At 54.2% G+C, this 12,690-nt stretch overlaps 1 protein-coding gene across 1 annotated transcript; it reads right to left on the minus strand.

The window, feature by feature from the left end:
• Positions 1-202: 202 nt before the first annotated feature.
• On the minus strand, positions 203-4,472 carry DNAL4 (dynein axonemal light chain 4). Its single transcript, XM_049771744.1, has 4 exons — positions 4,401-4,472; positions 1,352-1,549; positions 1,088-1,171; positions 203-893 (listed from the first exon to the last, which is right to left on the minus strand). Exons 2-4 carry the CDS (start codon positions 1,418-1,420, stop codon positions 729-731), a joined length of 318 nt encoding a protein of 105 aa, XP_049627701.1. The 5' UTR covers positions 1,421-1,549; positions 4,401-4,472; the 3' UTR covers positions 203-728.
• Positions 4,473-12,690: the final 8,218 nt, after the last annotated feature.

Consider the following 12,690-nt stretch of genomic DNA (forward strand, 5'->3'; position numbering starts at 1 on the left):
TCCAAGGGCAGGGTGGGATGGGTACTTCCCCCAGAGATCCTTAGGGAGCACCACTGAGCTGGAGTGAAACCAGTGATGGAGGGCTCCTCACAGCTCTGCAACGGGGTGGGGGGTGTATGCAACTACTCACAGGGCCCCCCGAGGCAGAAGCCTGCCAGGACCAGTCCTGCCTCCCCCAATCTCAAGGGGACGGAGGCCGAGGTCAAGTTTTGTCATTTTAATTGTAAAAACCAAGATGTTTATATAAATAAGTCCACTGTGTAAAATAGGGGCCCCTCTACCAAAACCCTCTCCCCACACTCAAAAAGCATCTAGAAAAGCAGCGGTGATGAGAAGTACAAAGTAGCAAGATGTGTCCCTGATGGGCAGTGTCCGCGCCCCTGCGTGGTGGTCGGGCTGGGCACCGGTCAGCGCAGCCTGGGGGCAGGTCGGAGAAGGGGCTTCTGGGGGTCACTGTGTGCTGGGGCGAGCGGACTCCGGCCAGCGCCCTGAAGGGGAGGGTATGGCTGGGACCGGCAGGAGCGGACACCTGGCAGCAGTGCAGGGGGCGGTCGGCCAGCTAGGGGTCTGGACTGTGGGGGTAAGACCGGCTCCCCCTGTCCCCTGTCCCCTTCCCCGAGCAGCCGCCCTGCGGTCCCGGGGTCTTCTGAGGGAGGGTCACCACACACGGGGCACAGGGCGGGGACATGGGGCTTCGAAGCTCCAAAAGTCCTGTGGCAGGGGGAGGGTCAGGAGCACTTCCAGACGCACACGGCCAGGGTACCCCCGAAGTAGAGGTACAGGAGGCTCTTCACCTCGTGCGTGATCTCAAAGCCGAAGCCCTCGCCGATCACCACATGCCACGAGGAGCCGAACTTCTTGTCCATCGTCTCCTTGATCATTTTTGCAGCACTCTGGGGGTGAGGGGGGGAACAGGACATGGTCAAGGGCGCAGGAGGCAGGGTAAGTGGAGAGGGAGATCACACCCGGCAGCTCTATTCTCTGTCTGGAGTGGGTACCCCACCCAGGCTGCCCACAGACACCAGAGCCGCTGAAAGGGGGTGCTCCAGAGCGGGCCTCATCCCCGGGATGGGCTGGCCTGTGGTACCTCGTTGTTGTTGGAAAACTTCTCGCAGGCCATGACACACAGCTCCATGGTCTCCACGCGCATCTCCTCAGGCATGTCCGAGTGCTGAGGGGGAATCGAAGGCACAGAGCTGAAGGCACAGGCTGGGCAGCCGGAGCCAAGCTGAGCCCCAGAGGTCAGGCCCCGGCCCTGAGGTCTGCAGGACGGTAGGACAGATCTTGGACCAGAGCACAGGGACACAATGGGCGTCTGCCCACCCCACCGCCCCAACCTCCCGGGCCTTACCCTGACCAGGGGGAAGGTCTGCAGCCGCTTGTAGTCCGCCTCGTCTTTCTTGCCCTCCGTCTCTCCCATGGTCCTTCCACTCCGGCTACCGCCGGAGCAAGCGGGAGTGGGGCCTCGTCGTGTGGGACTTCCTCAAACCGCCCCTGGGAGCGCAGCCAGTCTGGGGGAGCTGGGAGTGGGTGCCAGAGAGGGGAGCTGCTGAGAACAGGGAATACCGGGGCTGAGTTGACAAGTGACAAGGTGTCTGGGTGGCCTCTGTGGTGCCTCCAGACTGCCGCCTCTGTGTCTCCTCCTGGGTTCCAAGTGGCCAGTGGGTGTGGAGCCTGGCGAGACGCCAGCCCCAGGAGGCGAGGAGTGGCTGTCATCGTCATTACTGCCAACAGGGAGGTGGCAGTGCCATTGGGGCCCAGGCGACACTTGCATCTCTGCTCACCAGCAGGCAGGGCCGTGAGTGTCACTCGGGGAGCTGAGGGCGCTAGGTGCCCCTTGGGTGCCCGGCCTCCGCTCTTCCCACCCACCATCCACAGGCTCTAAGCATGTGGTCCTGGTTCTTTGAAGCCACACAGACATCTCGGCCTCCCAGGGCAGTCGTGAAACTTAAACAGAGAGGACCAGGCCCTGCCAGGCCCTGGGTGGGTGACTGGCTAGGACACCCCACCCACATGACACCCCTTATTTCCATATCCAGAAACTGAGTGCCCAGCTCAGAGCACAGGCTGGACCTTCGATCTCCACGAGTGAATCAAGGACAGCTTGATTCCCACAGGGGTCCCACTGGATAGGCGTCTCGCCTCGAGCAGGGGTGTGGGTGCTGGCTGGGGCAAGGGCTGAGCAGCAGAGACTCCAGGAACTGGCCTCATGTAGCCCAGATGCTCCTGCCCTAACCCCAGCCCACACTGTGGGGCCCAGCCTGGTGCCTGGCTCTGCCTATAGCCCCTGTTCACTGCTCTGGCCCCTGCAGTAACACCCCTGCCCCACCCAACGCTCCTGTTCCCCGCTCCTGTTCCCCACGGGTGTGTTTCTACCTCCCAACCCAGTTCTGGAAGCACCCAGCCCGCCACTGCCCCGCAGAGGCTGCCACTGGGGCTGGGTATGAGGCTCCTTCCACGCCCTTCATGCCCAATTAGGGTTTGTGGGGGAGATTACAAGGAGCACACAGGCTGGGGGCCAGGAGTGTTGGTGGAGTGGGCTGTAAGGATCCTCAGGGACCAGAAGACCAAGAGGTACCACAAAGGGCTGGAGCCATAGCACTGTGGAGAGGGCACTCGAGTTGCATGCACTGACTGAGCTGGGCTTACGGTCACCTGAGAACTGCTGCGTGTGTGTGTGTGTGTGTGTGTGTGTGTGTGTGTGTGTGTGTGTGTGAGAGAGAGAGAGAGAGAGAGAGAGAGAGAGAGAGAGAGAAGGAGAGAGAGGAGAGAGGGAAAGAGAGGGAGAGGGAGGGAGAGAGAGGAGAGGAGAGAGAGAGAGGGGGGAGAGAGGGGGAGAGAGAGAGAGAGAAGGAGAGAGAGGAGAGAGTGAGAGGGAGGGAGAGAGAGGAGAGGAGAGAGAGAGAGAGGGGAGAGAGGGGGAGAGAGAGAGGGGAGGGAGGGAGAGAGAGAGATCAGTGGGCAAAGGGCAGGCTTTGCATGCCACGAGCCTAAATCTGAACCCAGGTCCCACCTAATCGCAGGCTCATCGAATGAGTTACTTTCCCATGATTGGAGGATAGAGAAGAGGAAAACAAGGTGGCATTCACAGCTGGACTTGGCTGTGAACTAACTAGACAAGGGCCTGAAAACCTGGCTCAGGAAGCCTGTTGCACATTTGGGGTAACTATTCCCGCAGCAGCTGTGTGAACGGGGCAGAACAGGGGGATACAGGGGTGGGGTTGGTTTGTGGAATGCATTGGTCAGACCATCCCCTCATCAAAGCCTTTGGAGGTGAGAGGAGATAGGCTGGCAGTGGCCAATGGCATCCCTGGGGAAAAGGGGGTGTCAGCGAGGACAGATGGTTAGTGGAGACACAGGGCATTGGGTTTCACAACGCCCTGAGTGTCAGTGGGGGATAAGGTAGGCAAAGGGGGGGGGTGTAGTTTAGCCTCTCCCCTGACCCTCTCTTGCTCCCATGCTCCAGGCATGACCATGGAGCCAGGTAGGAAGAGTAAAGGTGCAGATCTGGGTTGTGGAGGGTCAGATGAAGAAATGAAGTGATAGGATGGGTAAAAGGTGGGTGGGCAGAGATGGAGGAGAGGAAGAAACTTCATTTACACTAAAGTCTTATGGGAGGGGTCCACCTCAAAACTCCCTGCGGGGCGGCTGGAGCCACAGCACAGCAGGGGGGACATGGCCTTGCACCCGGAGGGGCTGGGTTTGAGCCCTGACACCCCTCCAGAAATGATACCTGAGCAGAGCCAGGAGTAAGTCCTGAACACCACTGAGTATGACCCCTCAACTTTCAACAGGGGGCCGGATTTGAGCCCTGACACCCCTCAAGAGTGATCCCCGAGCACAGAGCCAGGAGTTAAGTCCTGAACACCACTGAGTATGACCCCCCCCAAAAAAAAAAATTCCACCAGGGTCAGTGACGGGAGCTGTCTCCCTTGCACTCAAACTGGGGTCCAGGGAAGTTAGGAAACGAGGGCGGGGATCCCTCACAATAAAGTCCCCCAAGTTCTCCGGACGCGGACCCTTCTGGGGGGCACCCCCCAAAAAGACCTTGGGAGCGTGCTAGAAGGATGGGGAAACTGAGGCCCAAAGTGGGAGGGTCCCAGCCAGCTGTCAAACTGCCCCGCAGCTGTCAAACTGCGATCGGGGCCCGTTGGCGGGCCGGAGCGAATGTCGGGGTGCAGCGGCGGGGGTCCCCGAGAAAGGAGAATGAGGGGTGCACCTGCAGCGCCAAGATCGACCAGGAGGAGCCGGGGCTGAGCCCCCCGCAGGCGGATCACCGAGGTGCGGCCTCGCCGAGGCCCAGGCCCCGCCGGCCTGACTCAGGCCGTCCCGGCGCCCGCTTCGCGCCGGCCCGGCCCACTCCGGCCCGCTGCCCGGCCCGCCGCGCCCCGCGGCCTCACCTGCTCCCGCCGGGACAGCCCTTAGCGCATCCCCCGCCAGGTTGTCAAGGCGCGAGTGTCTTAGCAACAGGGAGGAAGTCCCGCCCCCACCGCCGGAAGTGGACCTCAAGCGGCGCTTTTGATTGGTGACTTCGGATGCCGATCAAGGTCGAAGGCCCCTCGTGACGTCAGGTTTAAAGGAAAGGTGGCGTGGTTTAGGGGTCAGGGAGGCGTGGTCTCGCTCATAGGCGTCTTAAGCGTGCCTGAGCCCCTCTGGAAGTTCTCATTGTGGAAGAAACAAACTTTGAACAGCCTTTTTGTCTTGAGGGTTTCCGTTACTGATTTGACATAATAAATGTAGTGATGGGGCTTGAGCGATAGCACAGCGGGGAGGGCTTTTGCTTTGCATGTGTTGGGCCAGGATTTGGTCCTCTGCATCCCATATGGTCGGTCCCCCAGAGCCTGCCAAGAGTGATTTCTGGGGAGAGCCAGGAGAAACCACCGAGCATCAATGGAGTAACCATTGAGCATCTCTGGGTGTTGCCCAACAACACAGATAGACTCTAGACTCTAAAGACTCTAGATACTACTTTATTAGACTCTAGATTTGTGTAGATTTTTTTTGGGGGGGGGGCACACCAGGCGGTGCTCAGGGGTTACTCCTGGCTGTCTGCTCAGAAATAGCTCCTGGCAGGCACGGGGACCATATGGGATACCGGGATTCGAACCAACCAGCTTAGGTCCTGGATGGCTGCTTGCAAGGCAAACACCGCTGTGCTATCTTTCTGGGCCCTGTAGATGGTATTTTACAATTAGATGTTTATCTTATGGGAATTTCAGGTATTAGGATCCTGGAACCCATGACTCTGAGACTGCAAGGAATTTTATGTGCTTTGCATAAAGTACAGAAGGCATTTGAAGACGAGGGGTGAAGGTGGGGCACATGATGCTGAGCACCAGACCCTGCCATCTACATGTAGAGCTAGAAATCAACCTTTTAAACAGTTTCCTCGGCCCATCTCACCTCCATCCTTTGGCACAGTTATTGCATCTAGAACCACAGTCCAGTGGAAGGAAGCTGGACTTCCTCTAACAGCCTCAGAGAAGGGCCAGAAACTTTAGATGATTGGACATTGACAGAATCATTTCTTCCCTGGATGCTGGGATATTATGAGGAGTCCAATTGGGTCAGAAGCACAGTTCTGGGGGAGCCCCCAGTGAGCCTGGGAGCCCAAATGTGGCAGGTGTTGATAAAAAGGCAAGCAGTGGAGACAAGAAAGAGGGAGGGCACTGGCCTGGTGCAGCTAGCCCTGTCCATCCCTGACATAGCACGTGGTTCCCTGGGCACCAGGAGTGACTCCTGAGCAGAATCAGGAGGAAGCCTCAAGCTGAGTATGGCCCCAAACTCTCTTCCCAGGGGAGACAGGTAGGGATCCCAAAGATTGAAAGCTTCCAGGAGCTGGGGACTACTCTGGGGTAAAGTGGGATGGTAAGGGAGGAAACTATTTGGTGAGTTTTGTTTTTCTTTATTTCTTTTTTTTTTTTTTGGTTTTTAGGTCACACCTGGCAGTGCTCAGGGGTTAACCCTGGCTTTATGCTCATAACTCGCTTCTGGGGTCTGGCTAGATAGCATGAAGATAGGGCCTTTGCCTTGCATGCAGAAGGATGGTGGTTCAAATCTCGGCATTCCATATGGTACTCCGAGCCTGTAAGGAGTGATTTCTGAGCGTAGAGCCAGGACGAACCCCTAAGCACTGCCGGGTGTGATCCAAAAACCAAAAACCAAAAAAAAAAAAAAAAAAAAAAAAAGAGATTGCTTCTTGTTTCTGGCAGGCTCAGGGGATCATATGGGATGCTGGGATTCAAATCACTGTCATTCTGCATGCAAGGCAAATATCTTACCTTCATGCTATCTCTCTGGCCCTGTTTATTTCCTTTTCTTTCCATTTTTGGTTTTAGAACCATACCCAGTTATGCTTAGGAGTTACTCCTGGCTCTACACTCAGGGATCACTCCTGGCAGACTCAGGGAACCATATGGGATGCTAGAGAGTCAACTCAAGTTGGCCATGTGCAAGGCAAATGCCCTCCCCACTGTGCTATTGCTCCAACCCAGTTTGGAGAGTTTTAAGGCAGGCAGTAGCCTGTTCTGACTCAGTCACAGGAAATCCCCGGGGAGGGGGTGTACCCAAAGTCCCAGACTTGAATTGGGGCAGCAGAAGGCAGATTGGAGTTTGCTGGCAGCCTGGGGTGTGCTAGGCCCTTGTGGGCCTCAGCTCAGTTGGTCCGGTGAGAGCCTAGGGCTTGTCTGCTGGGCCGCCATGTTTCCCAGCATCTCTGCTAACTTCCTGCAAAAGTTGGAAGATAGCCTTGGGAGGCAGGAGGTGAGAATCTCGCCTCCGCCTCTCATCCAACCATCCCCTAAATGGGGTCCATGTTGGCTGTCTTCATTCTCACCTCCCATTCCCTCCTCAGCCCACGGCAATCTGGCATCCACTCCCACAGTGGTACCCAAATTCTCTCTCCCATGGTTACCAACACCTCCTGGTGGGGGAGGATTTGGTGGGACCTTTTCCTCTTCCTCACTAGATCCTGTGCTAGTAGCCACTTCTGTTGGCCACACCCAACAACCCGAGTTCTCTGCCTGGTGTCTGAGAAGGTGAAGTCTGGTCTGTACTTTGCATGCCAGGCGACTGTCCCAGGGAAGTGGCTGTTCGATTCCACCCCACTCCAGTCTTCCTCTCATGTCCCCTCCTAGCCCCTTGCCCTTTGATTGTCCTCCTGGTGCTGGTCCTTTCATCTTGCCACTTTCCTGCCTACTTTGGCCATCTCCTTTCCATCAAGAAGCTCACTGGACCCTATTTCCTGGCATTTACAGAAATGAGGGTGCATCTCTACTTTAGGAAAGCTCCCCCACTGGTGGATCCAAACTCTTTTTTGGGGAGGGTTGGGTCACACCCAGCAGCGCTCAGGGGTTAATCATGGCTCTACACTCAAAAATCACTCCTGGTAGGCACGGGAAACCATATGGGATGCCAAGATTTGAACCACTTTCTGCATGCAAGGCAGACACCCTACCTCCATGTGATTTCTCCAGCCCCGGATCCAAACTCTTTCAGGGATTAGGCTACCCTATGCATGACTGCCTGGGCCTTCTGCCTTCTGCACTGTTCCGTGGGGATCTGGCTCATTTCGAGTTTCACTGCTGGGTCTTTCTCTGGCTCCTGGATTTTGGCCTAAGGCTGAGATCCTATTTCAAATAGAAGCTCTCCTCTTTCATCCAAAACAAAGATCACCCCTGGTTCCTTTGTATCTATTTGTTTTCAATTTGGTTTCACCCCAAAAGGAAGATTGCCTTACATGCAAACCTGAGCGGGACTGGCTCAGAATAGCCTGAGCTACCTGTCCTTACTCTATCCTTACCCCCTACCTGGGGGTGGTCTCTGGACTCAATAAAAACGACAGTTCTGGCAGGCAACTTGCTCTGTACAGGAGGTAGAAGATTATCAGACTACACTCGTTTTACCCTCAGCCTGGTTTGGATTATTTCATGTGATCCTGCTTTAGACCTGCTCACCCGAGGTTGGAAATATGGCAGTTGGGGTGATCTTGCACCCATCACAGACCCTTGGCCTGACCGTGACCTGACCATCTGTCCCATGTCTGTTTCCACCACAACTCCCAGGGGAGCTTCCTGACCACGCTTGCTCTGTCTTCCGGTCAAATGGAATTTTCCAAAAGGCATCTTTCCATCTTGTACAATGTTGTTCATCTCCTTCCTAAAACTCAGCTCTTCGAGTCCTAAAATCCAGCTTCTACACCTCTCTCTTCAGCAGCACCTTCCTTCCTCCCTGATGGCCCCAGGTGACATCAGGTGTGGTTTGCTTGCTGGGCCACCTTCTATGAGGCTTATGCCTGGGTCCCACCCACTCACACTTTGCATCATCCCCTGGCTTTGTCCTGTGTACTTCCTGCCAGCATCTCCTCAGTACCCTCCCTCTCAACAGGGGGAATCCAGCCAGGAGGGTCAGAGATAGGGAGGAGGAGGAGAAACTGTTTCATAGGTGTGTATGTGTGTGTGTCTGTGTGCAGTAGACTCCGGTCCCCTCATCACTCACCCCTATCAACTGAAGTCTGGTTTTATTATTATTTTAAATTTTATTTATTTATTTATTTATTTATTTATTTATTTATTTATTTATTTATTTATTGTTTTGGGGCCACACCTGGCAGCACTTAGGGGTTACTCTTGGCTCTGAGCTCAGAAATTGCTCCTGGCAGGCTCGGGGACCCTATGAGATACTTGGGACCTAAACCCAGGTCAGTCCTGGGTTGGCCAGGTGAAAGGCAAATGCCCTCCTCGCTATGCTATTATTTTAATTAAAAAAATTATTTTCGGGCCCGGAGAGATAGCATAGCGGCGTTTGCCTTGCAAGCAGCCGATCCAGGACCAAAGGTGGTTGGTTTGAATCCCGGTGTCCCATATGGTCCCCCGTGCCTGCCAGGAGCTATTTCTGAGCAGACAGCCAGGAGTAACCCCTGAGCGCCGCCGGGTGTGACCCAAAAACCAAAAACCAAAAAAAAAAAAAAAAAAAACCCAAAAAAAAAAATTATTTTCTTCGGGCCAGAGAGGTGGCGCTAGAGGTAAGGTGTCTGCCTTGCAAGCGCTAGCTAAGGAAGGACCACGGTTCGATCCCCAGCATCCCATATGGTTCCCCCAAGCCAGGGGCAATTTTTGAGTGCTTAGCCAGGAGTAACCCCTAAGTGTCAAACGGGTGTGGCTCCCCCAAAAAAACACCCCCCCAAAATTATTTTCTTTGGTGCTTAGGTTTACTCCTGGCTCTGTGCACTCCTGGCAGGTTAGAGGGATACCGGGACTCGAACCCCTTTTGGACTGCATGCAAAGCAAGCACATACCTCCCGGACTATCTCTCCAACCACAGAAAACTGAAGTGTGGGCGCCCGATACCCCCTTTCCTGCCTGCCTGCTTGCCACTGTGAAAATGGGGCTATGAACACTTGGGAATCATTATCCAGAGGATGTCCTTCAAGGGTCAGAGTTAAAGCCCTGAGTGGGGGCTTTGGCACAAAGGGGAGGACTCCAGCCTATTGGGGTTTGATCTCCGACATCCCTTATGATCCCCTGAGCACCTCCAGGAGTAAGTAGCTCCTGAGTGCAGAGGCAGGAATAACTTCTGAGCATTTTGGAGTGTTACCCAAAATAAAAATAAATAGGTAAATAGGGGCCAGAGCGATATCACAGCAGGAGAACATTTGCCTTGCCAGCAGCTGACCCAGTATGGACCTGGGTTTGATCCTGGTGTCCCATATGGTCCCCCAAGCCAGGAGCGATGTCTGAGCACAGAGCCCAGAGTATCCCCTGAGCATCACCGGGTGTGGTCCAACCCCCCCAAAACAAAACAAAACAGAAAACTAAATAGGTGAATAAATAAATGCCACGTGCCCCCGGAGTGTATTAGCTACATATCTGGGGTCAATCGTCTGAAACGAATCTCTCTGAGTCAGGCACACCTTTACTTGGGATTCTCGCAGGGCAGTGCTGCCCTCTCTTTTCTAGCTCCTAGCGAGTTCTGGGTTTCCTTAGCTCAGGCTCGCTTTGACCTTCAGAGCCACCCCTGACTCACATGTCTAACAACACGGATTATGTGGGTCTCCTCGATAATCCGGGTTAATCTGATCTCACAGTCATCTAATTAGCAAAACAAATCTCCTCTGCTCCTTTATTTCATGGCCACGTGCCCACAGGTTTGGGAACCAGGACTTGGGCACCATGTAGAGTCCTAATTCTACTTCCTGTTAGTCATGGGGGGGGGTTAACTTTGCATGTGTGATGGGGAAGGTCTACCCTGTTTGTTCATTGAAAATGAATGGTGCAGAACAATAGCACAGCGGGGAGGGAGTTTGCCTTGCACAAGACAGACCTGGGTTCAATTCCGGGCATCCTATCTGGCCCCCTGAGCCTGCCAGTTGGGATTTCTGAACACAGAGCCAGGAGCACCACCAGGTGTGGCCCCTAAAAAAGAAATGAATGTAGGAGGGGCCTCTAGAAAGACAGTACTTGGGGAATGCTTTGCATACAGGCGATCCAGATTGGCTCTCCATCAGCCCATGTGGTCCCCTGAGCTTACTAGGACTGATTCCTGAGTGCAAAGCCAGGAGCAACCCTTGAGCACTGCCAGGTATGGCTGAAAACAAACAAACAAACAAACAAACAAACTGTGGGAGCCAGAGTGATAGTACAGAGGGCAGGGTGTTTGACTTACACACAGCTGACCCAGGTTCTTTTTTTTTTTTTGGTTTTTGGGCCACATCCAGTGGTGCTCAGGGATTACTTCTGGCTGTCTGCTCAGAAATAGCTCCTGGCAGGCACGGGGGACCATATGGGACACCGGGATTCGAACCAACCACCTTTGGTGCTGGATCAGTTGCTTGCAAGGCAAACGCCACTGTGCTATCTCTCCGGGCCCTGACCCAGGTTCTATCCCTGGCATCCCATATGGCTCCCCAAGGCTGCCAGGAATAATTTCTTAGTGCAGAGCTTAGGGCATTGCTAAGTGTGACACACACCCCCCTTCAAAAAAAATGAAAAAGAAGGGGCCGGGTAGGTGGCGCTGGAGGTAAGGTGTCTGCCTTGCAAGCGCTAGCCAAGGAAGGACCGCGGTTCGACCCCCGGCGTCCCATATGGTCCCCCCAAGCCAGGGGCGATTTCTGAGCACATAACCAGGAGTAACCCCTGAGCATCAAACGGGTGTGGCCCAAAAACCAAAAAAAAAAATAAAATGAAAAAGAAAAGGAATGTGTAGGGGTCAGAGCAATAGCACAGCATGTAAGGCATTTGCCTTGCATGCAGCTGACCTGGGTTTGGTCCCTGGCATCCCATACGGTTCCCTGAGCCCAACAGGAGTGATTCCTGTGCAATGCTAGCCCACACCCATCTCTCCCAAAAATAAACTTGTAGATGAGTGAATGAGGGGATATAGACCCACCTATCCTTCTTCTGGGAGTGACCTCCAGCGGGGTGTGACCTTGGGATCCTGGGAATGACCTACACCACATGGGACCCCAACCCTGCCTGTTACCTCCAGGGAACCGAGACCCTGGGTTGCAGGATCCTGTGTGACCAGCAGAGGGCGTGCGCAGAGCAGGCATCAGGTTTGGTTTCAGGCGCCTAATGCCAGACCTAGCATGGGCCTCAGTGCCGTCCTCACCAGGGATATCCCCATGTGTCCTAATCGGGCCCCACTCTGCTCCCCCAGGACACTGACCCCACCATCCTTCCCTATGGGTGACGAGGAGATAGGTGTGACCGGTCCCCTCGTGTCCTGCATGTGCCAGTCCTGACAGTCAACACGCGCCATGGGGATTTCCTCACATATGTTCCTCGAATCCTGGAGGAGCTACAAAGACACCCTGACAGACAGAGGCAGGTCCAGGGGCCCCAGGTGCTGCAGGCTGACGGCAGGGACTGCTTCATAGGCTGCTTTATAACTGAGACTGTAGGTGCGGCCTGGATGACAGTGGAGAGTGAGCTCCAAAGGGCACCAGACTGTGGGCAGAGAAGCTCTGTCTGGGCTCCCCAGTGTCCCAAGTCTGTGCAGAGGGTAAGAGCTGTCCCCCTTATCTCCATCTCCTTCCTTCCTTCCTTCCTTCCTTCCTTCCTTCCTTCCTTCCTTCCTTCCTTCCTTCCTTCCTTCCTTCCTTCCTTCCTTCCTTCCTTCCTTCCTTCCTTCCTTCCTTCCTTCCTTCCTTCCTCCCTCCTTCCTTCCTTCCTTCCTTCCTTCCTTCCCTCACTCCTTCTCTCATTTTTTTGTGCACTCCTGTTGTTTTCGTGTCCACCCTCTTAGCTTTCACCACAGATGCTTTTGCTTGTTTGTTTCGTTTTGGCACTCAGGAGCTAATCCTGGTTCTTTGCTTAGGAGTAACTCCTGGCAGGTTCAGGGGAGCATTTAGGATGCTAGAGATCAAACCTGGATTGGCCAAAAACCCTTCCCACTGCGCTATCATTCTATCCCCTAAGTTTTTTTTTATATCACAAAGCAATCATTTAATCAAAAAGATACAATAACTGATAGTTAGATTTTTAGAAAATGTTTCCAGAGTGTTGAACAACAATAATAATATATGAGGTCTACAAACAAATGAACAAAGAACTTCTGTTATGATCACTCATTCATGAGCTGTTTGCTGCTAGTTTTTGGCCACACCTGCCAGTGCTCAGGGCTTACTCTAAATTCTGCACCCAGAAATTACTCTTGGGAACCCTTTGGGATGCCAGGGATTGTTGAACCTAG

Source organism: Suncus etruscus, chromosome 4, assembly GCF_024139225.1.
Source record: "Suncus etruscus isolate mSunEtr1 chromosome 4, mSunEtr1.pri.cur, whole genome shotgun sequence".
Lineage (NCBI taxonomy): Eukaryota > Metazoa > Chordata > Mammalia > Eulipotyphla > Soricidae > Suncus > Suncus etruscus.